This window comes from Dipodomys merriami, unplaced genomic scaffold (genome assembly GCF_024711535.1).
Source record: "Dipodomys merriami isolate MVZ:Mamm:240054 unplaced genomic scaffold, mDipMer1.0.p SCAF_25, whole genome shotgun sequence".
Taxonomy (NCBI): domain Eukaryota; kingdom Metazoa; phylum Chordata; class Mammalia; order Rodentia; family Heteromyidae; genus Dipodomys; species Dipodomys merriami.
Window position 1 is genome coordinate 5,672,435 of NW_027203937.1, and position 17,008 is coordinate 5,689,442.

General features: G+C 40.8%; 1 protein-coding gene and 1 pseudogene across 1 annotated transcript in view; both read right to left on the reverse strand.

The window, feature by feature from the left end:
• Nucleotides 1-1,709: 1,709 nt before the first annotated feature.
• On the reverse strand, nucleotides 1,710-2,910 carry LOC138836329 (protein tyrosine phosphatase type IVA 1 pseudogene; annotated as a pseudogene).
• Nucleotides 2,911-6,326: 3,416 nt separating this feature from the next.
• Ccdc81 (coiled-coil domain containing 81) overlaps nucleotides 6,327-17,008 on the reverse strand; it is a 52,903-nt gene continuing 42,221 nt past the window's right edge. The window contains exons 14-15 of the mRNA XM_070034654.1: nucleotides 12,553-12,678; nucleotides 6,327-6,808 (exon numbers count right to left, since the gene is read on the reverse strand). Of these exons, the coding sequence (XP_069890755.1) occupies nucleotides 6,667-6,808; nucleotides 12,553-12,678 (268 nt within the window). The 3' untranslated portion in view covers nucleotides 6,327-6,666. The remainder of the gene's footprint in view (nucleotides 6,809-12,552; nucleotides 12,679-17,008) is intronic.

Here is a 17,008-nt window from a genome sequence, read left to right on the forward strand (position 1 = left end):
ACAAGTAGAATTTTTTAGACATAGATTTTCAAAATTCTGAATTACATGGTAGTAACTTTTTTCCCAATTGAAATTTGGTCAGAGAACTTGTTCTGAATTACTCAAGTCTGAAATTTGGCTTTTATAAAAAGCTTAGGGAGGGCTGGGAAGGTGGCTCAGTGGTAGAGCGCTTGCCTTGCATGCCTGAGGCCCTGGGTTCGATTCCTCAGCACCACATAAGCAAAAAGAAAAAAGCCGGAAGTGGCGCTGTGGCTCAAGTGGTAGAGTGCTAGCCTTGAGCTGAAGAGCTGAGGGACAGCGCCCAGGCCCAGAGTTCAAGCCCCACGACCGGAACCAAAAAAAAAAAAAAAAAAAAAAAAATTCAAAAAGCTTAGGGACAGTGCCCAGGCCGAGTTCAGGCCCCACAACCCGACCCGCCCCCCCAAGAAAAAAGTTTATTTATCCCACTCTTATCTTCTTGTTTCTGAAAGACAGAAAAATTTCCCCTCTACCATGGCAAACTTTTCAAACTTCATTGTAGTTTTGTACATGTTTGTTTTATGTACTTTAGAACAGAGATTTTTAAAAAGTTTATCATTGTTATAACTTCTAGAGTACTAAAACTTTTGAAAACTTTAGTGAGGTTATTTAACTCTAATATTAACTCTGATATTAACATAACTAAACCATCTTAGAAATCTCTTTCTTGTAATTCATTGTTTATTCATACATTCATACATTATACTAGCTGCTGATGGTTAACAAATTATTTCTCCCATAGATCTCCTACCTTTGACAGTAAGGAAATAGTTGAACTAACATTAAAACAGATAATTTTATCAACTTCATAATAAAACTAATTATAAAGTATCCTAACACTGGTACACAGTTTAAACAATACATAAAATATGACGTGTGCAATTCATTGGTAGAAGCCTACTCCTGTTTTGGTTAGGAGAAAGAAAAGAAACATTGAACTTCAAACCCAAGTAATATGCATTTTCCAATAGGTATGAAGAATTACAAGAATTTTAGAAATTTGGAAGCATTATAGCTACAGTGTCTCTACTCTTTAAAAGATGTCTACTAAAGAGTCTATCCTATACACCCTGAATAAGACAAAAGCAACACTTCACTAAAAATACATCTTAGTCCTCTCCCATTCTGTCTTTCAGGCCCTTCCTGTTAAGTTGCATGTAAAATATTTACTGTGAAGCTTTTATATATGAAGACATCAAACACACACACTTCAGTACAATGTGGATCTTGGACAAACTTTTAACTAGAAGTTCTTTTTACAAAATGGAGGTATCACAATAACATAAAATTAGTTTTATAGAAGGCATTAGGTAGTCTTAAGATTAAAGATCCAAGAAATCAACTATTGCACAAACCCAATGTACACTAGTACCTATGTGAATCCGGAAAATAAGTTCAACTTGCGGTGTTTGACATGAATAACCCACATAAGGTCTAGAATGTTGTTTATGGTTCCTGAGATTTAAATTCTGTGTAACTAAAAATATACAAATATTGTGTTGGCTATCTTTGGCACCTACCCTCACTGAATACCTGACATATTGTTTCTGGCCCAAGATAGCAGTAAGCGAAACAACGGTTGGTTACTCTTCTGTCAAGCTGTGACTTTTCAATATTGCTAAGAAATTTTCATTAAGCCCAAATGTTATTTAATACGTAGCTACATTAGGTATCGTCTCGAGTTCAACACCCATGGCACAATAGCAGCCAAATTTTATTGAACACAACAGTTGTTTCTGTGACCACTAGAGTCTTTGAATCGCAGGCGCATCTTAGAACGATATTTCTCCAAATACAAAAGTTGTTTGCTGTTAAAAGCTCCACGTCGTTTTTGTCTTATAAACTGTACTGCATCTTCATATTTCATTCCACTTTCGATCAATGCTAGGGCAACAAGCACTGGAGTTCTCCCGAGGCCTGCAACACAGTGAACAGCAATACAACAGCCAGGTTCTTTACGAAATTGAATGTTAACCAGATGTAACCAATCATCGACAATCTGTTTGGACGGTGATGAACCATCATCAAAAGGCCAATCTAGAACCTGGATGCCTTCTTTCTCTACCAGAGCAGTATCATAAGTTGCTTCACACAATCTTACTATCGTGGTCACCCCGTATTTCTTCAGTTCCTCTATAAACCTGCTTAACGTTGCACTGGTTGGATTGTGTGTAATGAGAAATCGCATGTTCCTGTAGGTGACCTCCACAGGAGCTGGGCGGTTCATGGGCGCCATGGTCATCTAGCTTTAAGCAAACGATCAATGCAGTTATGAGAGAACTTGTCCGAACACGGAAGGGAGGCCGAGACACTGAGGTGTAGTGCAGTCCGCCGGGAACTCGCAGCGCTCTGCACAGGAAGTTGGGAGGGGCCGGAAGCCAAAGGCCATGTGGCAGCAGCCCTCCAGTTCCGGCACCTTGAGTCACATGAAGGAGCGGGCGGAGGTCTCCCCGTCCCCGTCGGAAGTCCCACCAAACGCTTCCGGCGGGCTTCCGGGCCGGACGCCTCGCCTCCGGGGGAGGAGGGGCTTCTCGGGGCCCAGCGAGGACCGTCGTCGGTTCACTTGGCCTCGGGAAGGCCGTGCTGGGCCTGACAGTAGCCTCCGCGGCCCTTCGGGAACTCCATAGATACGAGACTGAGAACACCACAGGACGGAGCGCGTTTACTCATGAACGGCTTCGGCCTGATCATACAGTCAGTTCCGTGGCGGCGGCAGCTGCGGGGCTGGGAGCGGAGGTGGGCGTTGCGGGGAGGCGACGACAGCGCCGGCCAGACGCCAAGCTGTACCGTAGTCCCGCGAGCGGTCGGGCAGAGAGGCGGCCGAGGAGCCAGTACGCGCCTTCTCCAGCCCTCTGCGTCACAAGCCTTCCCTTTTATAGCCGAGGCGACGTACTCGCCTCCTCACCAACCGCGGTGGCGGGCCAAGAGCCAATGAGAAGCAGGAACGTTCAGCCCGCCCTCCGTGACGTCATCGCGATGCCTGTTGTTGAGGCGGGAATTGTAGGGATCTGAGTCTCAAGGCTTGAAACGACCGGCCGGGAGGACAACGGGGCGAAGTCTGCCGGAAGCTAAAAGGAAGGAAAGGGGTGCACTGGGACCGGAAGGGACGGTGACCGAAGTTTCTCAACTGTATCCGGCTGCTTCTTGGTTTAACCCCGTCTCTTGGGAAGCCTGTGTCGTAAATCTAAACAATGCTATGTGCCTTTGTTTTGTTTTTGTTTTGCAGTATCGAGGACTGAGCGCAGGACTTCCTCCACCACTTGAGCCAACTCCTAGTCCTTTTGCTTTATTTTTCCTGTGAGTTCTCCCACTTTTCTTTTTTTTAAGGAAGGACCCTGTTTAAAAACCCTACCTACCTACCTCACCAGGATCTGCAGGCGTGACTTTTTTTTTTTTTTTTGGCCTGAGCTTTCCTAAAACCATGATTCCCCTGATCTCCAACTTCCAAGTTGTAGGGATTTCAGGAGTGCAAGACCACTCCTAACGAGCTTATATAACCTTAAATCAACAACCCTACGAGTTAATAGTACCGTTTCTGTTAGTCTAGGCACAGAAACGTTAAGATGTCCAAGATCATAAAGCAAATAACTCTCAGCGAAGCAGAGGTGAGATTTGAATCTTGCAGTTGTCTCTCTCTCCAGTACCAACAGTATGTTAAAAACATCCTATTTATATTGTCAAACATTATGCACAATTGTTCCTACCTCTTGGTAATTATTCTAGTAATAAACAGGATAATAGGAATCAGAGGCATTTTTCTTGTTGTTTTTAACCGTCAGGCAGAAGCAAAAAATGTGGGTAAAGTAGCATTAATCTTAGGATTTTGAATTGGAATCCTTGTATCAGTGTTAACTCAATATTTATAGAACAAGTAGAAATTAGGAAAGATATAGAAGTTATAAAGAACACTGTAAACCAACATTTATAACACAACACTCAGTACTACACATTCTGCCCCAGTGAACGTGGGCAGTTCAGCAATACATTATAATTCTGGGCTTAAACTAATCTTTAAAATTTTAAGAGAATTATACAGAGCATATGCTCCACAAATTAAACTAGAAATAATTCACAGAGCTATCTACAAAATCTTCAAAAGCTTGAATAGCTGTAAAATCTCCCAAAATTGGAAATTGGCAATATTCTCCTAACCTATAGAAAGATAGTTTCTATTTTTAAAAAATAGAAAATGTTTTGAACTGAAAGAAAATGAACATAATTCTATCAGATTTGATAGGATATGGCTAAATCCAGAGATACTTCATTAAATGTTTATATTAGTAAAAAAGGTTCAAGGGGCTGGGAAGGTAGCTCAGTGTTAGAATGCTTGCCTTGCATGCATGAGGCCCTGGGTTCGAATCCTCGGAAGTGGCACCGTGGCTCAAGTGGTAGAGTACTAGCCTTGAGCTGAAGAGCTGAGGGACAGCGCCCAGGCCCAGGGTTCAGGCCCTACAACCAAAAAAAAACAAGAAAAAAAAAAAAGGTTCAAATCAATGTCTTCCCCTAGAAACTAGAATAGGGCCAAATTAAACCCAAAGCAAGCAAAAGAAAATAAAATTTAACAAATCAATGATATTAAGAAATATTTGCGTAAAGAAAAATTAATGAAAGCAAAATCTGGTTCTTTGAAAAATAATATTTAAGGTATTTCTAGCCATCTTTATGAGACAGTAAGAGCTCCCCCACATTGCTCATCTGTAACAACTACAATGCTGCTCAGTTTTTTCCCTTTATCCCATCCCACTTTTTTTTTTTTTTTGGTCAGTCGTGGGGCTTGAACTCTGAGCCTGGGTGCTGTCCCTCAGCTCTTCAGCTCAAGGCTAGCGCCACTTCCAGCTTTTTCTCCTTATGTGGTGCTGAGGAATCAAACCCAGGGCTTCATGCATGCAAGGCAAGCACTCTAGCACTGAGACACCATCCCAGCCCCAATTCCACATTTTTTATTAACATCAGTTATGCAAGGTGAGAGTCATTTTGACATGTCTATTTATTCATACAAAGTACCTTGATTAAACTCCCTACTCCCTATTTCCTCCTCCATCCTTTTTCCTCCTTCCCAAACCAGTTTTAGCAAGCTTCATTGTTCTGCTTTCACACACGTACATTTTGATCATATTCACCCTTGTAGTTTTCCCTTGTTACACATCTAGTCACATCTCACTCCCACACTCTGAAAAAAGCCAAAGAATGGAGAGAGCTTAATCTCCAAGTCATGAAAAATTATCTTATTGTTTTGGCACCTAGTAAGGCTGACTGATACCAATGATAGAAAACTATAAATTGTAAATTAAGTTGATAATTTGTTTTTCCAGTAACAAGTATATATGAAGTCAAATCTGTATGTAACAAGATTGCCTAAACTCATTTTCCTTAACAAAGGCGTCTGTATTTTAATTAATATTAATGCAACATTATTCTAGCATTTTATTATATACAAGAGACTGAGTTCAGGAGGAATGGATAAAGTCAGTCTAGCAATCCTGCTAAAAGGCTATTAATGTCTTCAATATTGGTTGATGATGATTAGACTTCCACAAAAAGATTTTGAGGTAGGGGATTCAAGGAGGTAACACTATAGGAAGGCTTGGGAAGAGGTTTGGAAAAAATCCAACTAGCAGACATTCTTGTTACCCCAGGAAAAGTCACATCAGTATTATTACTAACCATATTAGTTTGAGTCAATGTTTGCCTCTAAACTATTTAGAGCTCAGTACATTCTTGTTTTATTTAAGTAGCCAACGAAGTAAGTCTTCAAATACAAATGTCTGCCCACATACATTTCCCAAGGGAAGACTTGGCAGTCAGAAAGAGAATAAATAGTCTAAAAGACTTTCTTCCTCCCTTTCTTCCTAGTTCAGAAAGCTGGACTTCATTCTAGCTATTATACCTGAGGCGGTAGGACAGGTGAGAGAAGAGAGGTAAACAATAAAGGTAAATGAAAAATTATCTTTGGTAGAACACACCTTAACTCCTTTGAGAATAAGCCTTCTGCAATGGCCAGCCATACTTCCCTCAGACAATACATTAATTACCCAATTATCAGAGAGTGGAATATCTGGATGATAGAATGTTTCACCTGAAGGTCTCCACGGGAATAACATCCCTGAAGGCCCTGACAAAGTCCTCACATATCATCCATTAGAAAACTCAATCAGGACTTCTCTGAGTCTGAGGGGAACAGCTTGGCCTACCTCTTTAGTATCCACACAGCCTTTAAGAAATGTCCAGAAAACATCTTTACCCCATATTCCAGGAGAGAGGAATTTTACCATTAGGAATTACCTTGCATAGTCAGGCACTCCGAAAATATTTATTATTGACATTATTCATGACAGATGAAAAAATAGGAAGTTTCTTATACAGCAGCTGGCACAAAGCTGGATCCTATTCCCAATCCCTGTGGCCATGGATTCATGTCCCAGAACAATTCTGACACCTCCACTGCCATTAGAGAAGGTCAGAGAATAGGTAGGGATTGGAGGAAAGCAGGAGGGGACAGTGTGCCAACATGAATTCACTAAGAGATCTAAAACACCTAACCTGAAAAAAAGATCTTTTCTTCCTTTGAAGTACAAATATACAGTTTTACAATCATTCCAAACTTGTAAAAGGTGCTTCCCAGGAAACACAAGTTCAAACTTTAGAGTTCTATACAAGCAATCGAGAGCCGTGGATGAATTTGCTCTTGGGCCACACATTGCTCTCGCCCGTGTTGGAGGTACGCCTCTGGCACCGCATACAGCGTGGATACTTCTCACACTGATCCAACAGGAATAGCTTGTTGGAAGCCCTTGGGAGAGGAGAGAAAAGGCAACAGTTAGCAGGTGTTCCCCAAGTTCTAGGACACACACACACACACACACACACACGAGAGGAGAGAAAAGGCAACAGTTAGGTGTTCCCCAAGTTCTAGGACACACACACACACACACACACACACACACACACACACACACACACACACACACACACACACACACACACACACACACACACACACACACACACACACACACACACCAACCGGCCCCTGCTTTCAAGGCATTTAGAACCCACCTTTGCTCCTCCCTACCTGGAGCTTTCCCCCTATCCTGGCATTCCCTACTTCTAAATCTATCTCTTCCTCTCCACAAATCAAAATCCTTGGCTTGGTACCTTCATAGTTGTCTGATTCTGCCCTCCTGGCCCAGCCATACTTCCCTCAGCTCCTAAGAACACACAAAGTCCAAGGTCACACAGCCAGTGATGGTGATTCCAAGCCTCTGTTGGTGACTGTCTTACCATGTGGATGAACCTCTACCTCCCCCGTCCTGGGATAGTAGCTGAGAGGGAGATGAAGCTATTAACCTGCTAATTAACAATTTAACACCTATAAGGAGCTAAGGTAGACTTGCAAAGAAAAGTATTAGGAGGCTGGAGCCTCTCCAAACAAGTCAAGAGAGAAGGGAAGGGGCAGCAGTAACTAATTTTCCACTTAGTTCTTCCTGGATAAATAGCCTGTGAGTCCTGGTGTACTTCCCAGCCTGTCAAAATTTTTTAATTTGTTATTGTTATTATAAAGGTGATATACAGAAGAGTTACATTTAAATCAGTCAGGAAAAGAATACATTTCTTTTTAGACAATGTCACTCCTTCCCTTGCTCTCTCCTAGTTCCTATCAACATTTTTGCATGGACATAACTGTAGAAAATCAAGGACAGTCTTAAGGAAAAAGACTAAACAACCTTGTAAGCGGGTTCACTGGTAATACTGACAGAGTAGTTTGTGTGAATCTTGTTTTAGTTTCTCTTGGTTTTATTTTCACATCAACTCCTTCCTACTTGCTGCCTGTTTTAGTCCTTGTACCTAGCATGACCTAGCTAGTGTTCAGGCACTGGTGGCTCACATCTGTAATGCTAGCTGCTCAAGAGGTGAGATCTGAAGATCATAGTTCATAGCCGGCTTAGGAGGACAACTCATGAGACTTTTATCTCCAATTAAGCACCAAAAAAGCTGGAAGTAGAGTACTAACTCAAATGGTAGCGTGATAGCCATGAGGAAAAAAAAAACAAACAAAAAAAGCTCAAGGACAGCACCCAGGCCCTGAGTTCAAGCCCCAGGACTACCAAAAAATAAAAAATAAAAACCTCCATGATGACCAGGCATCAGTGGCTCACGCCTGTAATCCTAGCTACTCAGGAGGCTGAGATCTGAGGATTGAGGTTTAAAGCCAGGAAAGTCCGTGAGACTTTTTGTTGTTGTTGTTGTTGTTGTTGTGGGTCGTGAGCCTTGAATTCTGGGCCTGGGTACTGTCCCTCAGCTCTTCAGCTCAAGGTGAGCGCTCTACCACTTGAGCTACAGAGCCACTTCTGGTTTTCTGGTGGGTTATTGGAGATAAGAGTTTCACAAACTTTCCTGCCCAGGCTGGCTTTAAACAGCGATCCTCAGATCTCAGCCTCCTGAGTAGCTAGGATTACAGGTGTGAGCCACCGATGCCCGGCTGTGAGACTCGTATCTCCAATAAACCACCAGAAAACTGGAAGTGGCACTCAAGTGGTAGAGTGCTAGCCTTGAGCTGAAGAACTGAGGGACAGTGTCCAGGCCCAGCGTTCAAGCCCCTCGACCGACAAAAAATAAAATAAAAACCTCCATGACAACAAAAACAATGAGGAAATGAGGATAGGACAGTAATCTTTGGTGCCACAGCCACACACAAAGGAAACACAAAGGAGACTGACTGATCAAGAAGCCATCCAATTCTCACCAGTTAGCCCAAAGTCAAGCCCCACAGTGAAGAAGGTAAGGAAGATGGCCAAGGCAGCTGAGATGGGCTGAAGTGCTATCTTCCTCACGGCATAGCTATGCCACATGCTCTATTTCTCTGCTATATTTCCCTTCTAATATACTTTTCTATCATATTTACTTATATTTGCTTCTTGCCTGAATTCTTCTCTTGCCATACAAGGACCAAGGTTGTTCAGCTGCCCTAAACTTTCTGGTAATATATTCGGTGCATTGATCAGTGAATTAGGGAATATCTTTTTCTGATGTGGACTCATTGAATGGTTACATATTTGGGTGCCATGACTGGGATTCCCTGTTGGGATGATTACATTTGCTTTCCACTCCAAACTATTTCTTGTGTCTCATCTATAGTTTATCTTTCTGTTGGGTAAACATTGTTCTAGATCTAAACAACATCTTGCTGGGTTTAACCTCATTATCTTTACCTGTTTCCCCTCAATATTGAACAAATGGCTTTACTGTCCAAATTTCCTTCCTCTTCCCATTGTTCTTCTCGAGCACAAACATACCCACTACACCTTTTTGACCTATTTGTCACATCATTCCTCAGACTTTCATAGCTATTAAATATGAGTACCATTCATTACAAAGAGAGAAGAGAAAGACTTCTAAGAAAATCTTTTTAAAACAACCCAAAATACAAAAACCTGAGGTCCAGAAAACCAAGGGATATCAAGAGAATAGATCAAATTCTTTTACAATAACTTTTATCCATGATAAAAAAAAATTAGTTGACAAGCTGGGCACCAGTGGCTCACTTGCGTCATCCCAGGTATTCAAAGGGCTGATATCTAAGGATCACAGTTCAAATCCAGCCCGAATAGAAAATCCAAGAAAGTCTTATCTCCAATTAGCCACCAAAAAGACAGAAGAGGAGGTATAGTGCAGTGGTGTAGAGTGTCAGCCTTAAGCCAAAAACCTAAGTGAGACTGTGAGACCCTAAGTTCAAGCTCTAGTACTGGCATACACATACACATACACATTGGTAACTGGCCATTTAAAGTGTTGTTTTGGTATTAATTTCAAGCTTGGTTTTAATAATTTGTAGCCTTGGTCTGTTCCATCTGTGAGATCTTGTCTTATATTTGGGAAATATTTCCACTTTGCCCTGTCTTATTTTAACCTTAAAACTCCTGTGTCACGTGTAGAAAACTGAAGTTAGATCTTTATAGATCACCCTGCACCAGAATCAACTCCAAATGGATCAAAGACCTCGAGGTAAGAGTAATAACCTGAATATATTAGAGGAAGTGATAGGGGATACACAAGGGCTCCTTGGCACAGGTCAAAACTTCGTAAATAAAGAACCAGAAACACAACAAATCAAAGAAAGGCTAGATGAATGGGATTGAATTAAACTGCAGCGCTTCTGCATGGTAAAGGATATAGCTAGCAAGATAAATAGGAAGCCCACAGATTGGGAGAAGATCTTCACTAGCCATACAACTGACAAGGGCCTCATTATCAAAAATATACCTAGAGCTCAAAAAATTAAACCCCCCAATAAAAAATCCTCAGAGAAACAACCACCCATTAATAAGTGGGCTAAGAATTAAAAAGAGACTTCTCTGGAGAGAAAGTAAGACTAGCCCAGTAGACACATGAAGAAATGTTCAACATGTCTGGCTATAAAAGAAATGCAAATCAAAACTACATTGAGATTCTACCTCACCTCAATTAGAATGGACATTAACAAGAAAACAAATAATAACAGATGCTGGCAAGGATGTGGACAAAAGGGAACACTACCATACTGTTGGTGGGAATGTAAGCTGATTCAACGACTCTGGAAAGCAGGGGGGGGGGGTTCCTCAAAAGACTAAACATAGAACTCCCTATGATCCAGCAATCCCATTCCTGGGCATTTATCCAAAGGATCACAAGCAAGGCCACAATAAAGCTACCAGCACAACTATGTTTATTGCAGCATTATTTACCATAGCTAAGATATGGAACCAACCCAGATGCCCCACAATAGATGAATGGATCAAGAAAATGTGGTATATACACAATGGAATTCTATGCTTCCATCAGAAAGATTGGCATCACCCCATTCATAAGGAAATGGGAAGACCTGGAAAAAATCATATTAAGTGAAATAAGCCAGACTCAAAGAAACATAGGCTCCATTGTTTCTCTCATCTGTAATAATTAGTATATGTCTAGGGTAGTCCTAGCAGAGGGTCACAATCCTAGCAGAGCATCACAATAGCTCAATAGCTATGTACATATGACCATATAAAATGACACTAATTGAAATGAACAAGAGGGCTTTTTCATTTTGGTAGGGGTTTTTGTTTTGTTTTAATGTACTGTGTGAAATTTATTTTTTCTTTCATTTTCTTCTTCCTTTGGTTTAGCCCCCGTTATCACTGTTTTTGATTTTGGTATCCTGTGTCTTATATATACATTTATCTGATTTGGGGAAGGGAAGGGGAGTAAAAAATGGTGAGACAAAGGACAACAAGTGAACCAATGCAACAATGATACTCACCAGACTAGACTGGAAATGAACATTACAACTTGGGGGAAAGGGGAGTCAGAGGGAGGGAAAGTGGGAGAAAAATGAGGGAGTGGGTAATAATGTTTGACAAGAAATGTACTCATGGGCTGGGAATGTGGCTTAGTGGTAGAGTGCTTGTCTAATATGCATGAAGTCCTGGGTTCAATTCCTCAGTACCACATAAACAGAAAAAGCCACTTGAGCACTGTGGCTCAAGTGGTAGAGTGCTAGCCTTGAGCAAAAGAAGCTCAGGGACAGTGTTCAGGCCCTAAGCCAAGCCCCAGGACTGACCAAAAAAAAAAGATTGAAAGAAAGAAAGAAAAAAGAAAAAATAGTTAAGAGATGTGCTCATTACAGTGCTGGGAAGGTGGCTCAGTAATAGGGTGTTTGCCTTGCATGCATGAGGCCCTGGGTTTGATTCCTCAGCAACACATAAGCAGAAAAGGATGGAAGTGGTACTCTGGCTCAAGTGGTAGCACTAGCCTTGAGCTGAAGAGCTGAGGGACAGACCCAGGACACAGAGTTCAAGCCCCACAACCAACAACAACAACAACAAAAAAAAAAGAATGTATTCATTACTTATACAACTGTTTTCCCTCTGTACATCACCTTTACAATAAAAGTAAATTTAAAAAAACAGGAAAAAAAAAAAGAAAAAGAATCTCCTGTGTCAGCTTTGTCAGGCAATTATTTATTTTCCCATTTTATAAATAAATATATGACGAAAGGTTTAGCTGCCTCTCCAGACTTGGTGTTAATTATCAAAGGTAAGACTGTATCCTAGATTCCCTTACTCTGGATTATGTAACCTAAACACATAGCTGGGGAGCAATCATTGGATCCCTAATGGGTATCTCACTTTCCCAATTGTCAGTCTTACCTCTATCTGACACCTTGACTCTGCTGTTAAATGCCATTCCATAAGCCTTAGAAGTGCTCAGATCAGAAACACACATCTCCTTACTTCCAGATAGTTCTTCCCGAAGAGAATCCTACCTTCTACAAGGTAAAACCACCCTGAGCACAAAGGGTTGAGCAGACTGGAAAACATAAGGCCTGTGACACAGCACTCTTCCTTCCATCCCTTGCTCATTACAGACATGACTAATCAATTACAGCAGAAGAACACAGACTTGCTTTCTCCACAAAATTTTCCACTATAATCAACTGGATTTAGTACATGAAATCTGTCTGCCATCCCAGAACTTCTTGCAGTCCCAGAACTTCCCTTGGCAGTCATGTCTCACCTCTCAAAAGCCCTTTCCTCCAGGTCCCGCTGCTTCTTCCTGGCGGCATTTCTGTCCCAGTCCTCCTGCAGGCATTGGTTAATTCTGTTCACTTGCTCCACTTCAGCAGCTCTGTCTGCCAAACGTCTGCAGAGGAAAAGAGAAGCCTGGTTCTATTCATAATACTTGGAAAGGCATGCAACCCCTTTCTCTTTATTTAAATTAAGCCAAAAACTTTCCAGGTTTGTTCACTATGCTTTGAAGAATATTAAAAATCATGAATGGGCACATAGTAAAACTCTTAGCTGTTAAATAAATTATAGGTCAAGGACCTTTTAATCTTTACTTCTGGTTTAAATTAGTAGGATTGAAACCTTTTTCCAATTAACAGCATCTTAAAAGCTATTAGTTTCCTTTGAAGCTAATTTAACTCATCTGAATAAACATTCCAAATTGATTTGCCATACTATATATTTCATGTGTGCACATACGCACACGTGTATGCATGCATACGTGCACACATGCTGGTACTAGGTTTTGAATTCAGGGCCTGAAGCTCTTTCACTTAGCTTTTTCTCCTCCAAGGCTGAAACACTACCACTTTTGAGCCACTCCATTTCTGGCTTTTTGGTGGTTAATTGGAGATAAGAGTTTTCTGCTAAAGCTGGCTTTGAACCACAATCCTCAGATCTCTACATCCTGAGTAGCTAGGATTACAGATAGGTATGACCCACTAGAACCTGATATATATTTCCTATTACTCTAATCTCTCAACTGTCAGTTATCAGTTTATTGGTTGCTAAGGCATGCTTGCTTGTTTCTTATTTTGTTTTATTGTTGTTGCTGCTGTTGTTATCTTATAGCACAGCCTCACCTTAAACTTGAAGTTATCCTACCTCAGCCTCTTAAGTGTTGAGATTACAGGCATATACTACCATATCAAGCTGTTATAAGCAGACAATATACAAGATAAAGTAGAGGCATAAATGAAAGTCTAGAAATGGGGAAAGAAACAGAAGCTAATATGCCCAAGAAAAGGAAACAGAGAAAATACTTAATATTGTAAAGAAATGAGGGAAAGTGTTTGGCAAAAGCCATGTCATCAAGAAGTGACTGCAATGACTGCAATGGAATAACTACAAGTACACTATCTCATAACCCCTAGTGTGCTTCCATCACTGGTGTTCAAATGCACCGCTATGCTATTGTGACTCACTGCATGACTGATTCAAATTATTTAACTGCATCTAGTTCAAGCCAAAATGAAACATTTACCCTCAGTTCTCATTAAAGTATGGAAGGAGTACTCTTAAATGTGATGGCTGATTTGGCCTACTCTGGGGTGCTTTGTGTTAAGATGACAACAGCCACTAGGTGTCAGGATCCTCCAATACAAATCAATACTGTCCTCCACCCACTGCACTTCTAAAATGGCATAACCTCTTTTCATCTCACAACCGCTGATTTAACCACCATCCCATTGTGTGGTTATTAGAAAGATTAAATGACAAGATAGAACAGAAGAGTGGTTCACTGGCTGAGAGATACCTATTTTTTCACAAGCTTTTCCTTTGCTTTTCATAGTTGGTGGGTATTTTTTTTTTGGTGGGGGGGGGGGAGTGAAGGAGGAGTTGTGCCAATTCTAGGGTTTGAACTCAAGGATTTGAGCTCTTGCTTATTTTCCCCCACAAAGCTGGCATCCTACCATTTGAGCCAAACCTCTGTTTCTGACATTTTGCTAGTTAACTTAGAGATAAGTTGCTCAGGTTTGTCTTCCCAGGCTTGTTTTGAACTGCGGTTATCAGATCTCAGCCTCCTAAATAGCAAGTATTACAAGTATAAGCTATCAGTGCTCAGCTCATACTTTTTGTCTTTTAAAAAAAATTCTTAAACAGTTATTTTGGGTTACGTGTTGTACAACCAGTCTGCAGAACTCTTTTTTTAACTGCAAAACTGAAAGTGTACACCTATTAAAGAACTCCTTTGCCCCTTATCCAACTCTTGGAAACCATCTTTCTTCTTTCTATTCCAATGAATCTGACTTCTGCATACACCGCATATAAGTAGAATCATACGAGATTTGTTTGGAGACTCACTTGTTTTACTTAGCATAAAGCCTTCAGAACTTATTTATGTCTCAGAATTTATACCTTCTGGATATGCATCCAAAATAGCTTAAAGCAGGATCTTAGATACTTGCACATCTATGTTCACAGCAGTTCTATTCTTTTTTAAAATATAATTTTATTGTTATTATTAAGGTGTTATAGAGGAGTTACCATTTCATAAAGCAGCTCTCTTCTTCTTCTTCTTCTTCTTCTTCTTCTTCTTCTTCTTCTTCTTCTTCTTCTTCTTCTTCTTCTTCTTCTTCTTCTTCTTCTTCTTCTTCTCTTCCTCCTCCTCCTCCTCCTCCTCTTCCTCCTTCTTCCTCCTCCTCCTCTTCCCCCACCCCCCTCTTCCTCCTCCTTCTTCTTCTTCTTTTTAGTCCGTCACAGGGTTTGAACTCAGGGTCTGAGTGCTGCCCTGAGTTATGTTACCCAAGGTTAGCTCTCTACCACTTTGAGCCACAATTCTACTTCCAGTTTTCTGATGGTTAATTGGAGATAAGAATCTCACAGACTTTCCTGCCCAGGCTGGAAATCCTCAGCCTCCTGAGTTAAGTAGGATTATAGGCATGAGCCACCAGCACCCGGCCTCTATTCTTATTAGCTAAGAAGTAGAAGGCCAAATGTCTATCTGCAGGTAGATAAACAAATTTCTATATATATTTTCCAGCCATACAAAAAAAAAAGAAAAACGAATTCCTGTCATTTGTGACCATGTAAATGGAATTGACAGTGTCATGTTAAATGGTAGAGCACTAGCCTTGAACCGAAGAGCTGAGGGACAGTGCCTAGGCCCAAAGTTCAAGCCCCACAACAGGCAAAAAACAAACAATTTTTTTTATTGTGAAAATACTGAACAGAGGGGTTACAATTACATGGGCAAGGTAATGAGTATGTTTCTTATGCTTCCTCCTTTGTTTCCCCTTCACATACCTCTCCACCACTGCCCCCCCCACCCCCAGATAAAGTTGTAAAGTTCGTTTTTCAACCTAATGTCTTGTATATCTCATTGTTGCAATGGGTCCACCTGTATCCCTATTTAAACAGTTTGTTTTTTCCCTTCCCCTCCACAAATTATACCAACATCAAATACAGTGAAAACAGGGGTTATACCGTGGAGGAGGGACATACAAAGCAACAAAGAAATCATCTTGTAAATATGTTAGAAACAATCCCAAAAAAGAAAAAAATATTTGAGTCCTTATCTTGGGGTTCGTTTCACCTAACATCAACTTATCTGACCTTTTCTGCTTCTCGCAGACTTATATTAGTAATTGCAAATAAGGGAAACCATGGGACCTATGTTTCTTTGGACCTGGCTTACTTCACTTAATATAATTTTTTCCAAGTCTTTCCATTTCCTAACAAATGGGGTAATGTCATTCTTTTTGATGGAGGCATAGAATTCCATTGTGTATATATACCACATTTTCTTGATCCATTCATCCACTGAGGGGCATCTGGGTTGGTTCCATATCTTAGCTATGGTAAATAATGCTGCAATAAACATAGTTGTGCTGGTAGCTTTAGTATGGTCTTGTTTGTGGATCATTTGGGTAAATGCTCAAAAGTGGGACTGCTGGGTCATAGGGGAGCTCTATGTGGAGTCTTTTGAGGAACCTCCATACTGCTATCCAAAGTGGTTGAACAAGTTTACACTCCCACCAACAATGCAGTAGGGTTCCCTTCTGGCCACATCCCCTCCAGCATCTGTTGTTATTAGAGTTCTTGATTCTAGCCATTCTAACTGGGGTGAGGTGGTATCTCAATGTTGTTTTAATTTGCATTTCTTTTATGGCTAGGGAACTTGAGCATTTCTTCATGTGTCTATTGGCCATCCATCTTTCCTCTTCAGAGAAGTGTCTCTTTAAGTCTTTAGCCCACTTATTTATTGGTCAGTTGTTTCTTTGAGGATTTGTTGCTGGGGGATTTAATTTTTTGAGTTCCAGGTATATTTTTAGATATGAGACCCTTGTCCATTATATGGCTAGTGAAGATCTTCTCCCAATCTGTGGGCTTTCTATTGATCTTGCTAACTATGTTCTTTGCCATGCAGAAGCTCTGAAGTTTCGTGCGATCCCATTTGTCCAACCTTTCTTTGATTTGTTGTGTTTCTGAGTCTTTATTAAGAAAATTTCAACCTGTGCCAAGGAGACCTAGGTTTTCTCCTATTCTATCCTGTAATGTTTTCAGAGTGTCTGCTTTAACTCCGAGGTCTTTGATCCATTTGGAGTTGATTCTGGTGCAGGGTGATATATAAGGATCTAGTTTTAGTTTTCTACAAGTGATTAACCAATTTTGCCAGCACCATTTACTGAAGGGGCTGTCTTTCTTCCATTTTATTTTTTTTAGCTCCCTTATCAAAGATTAGA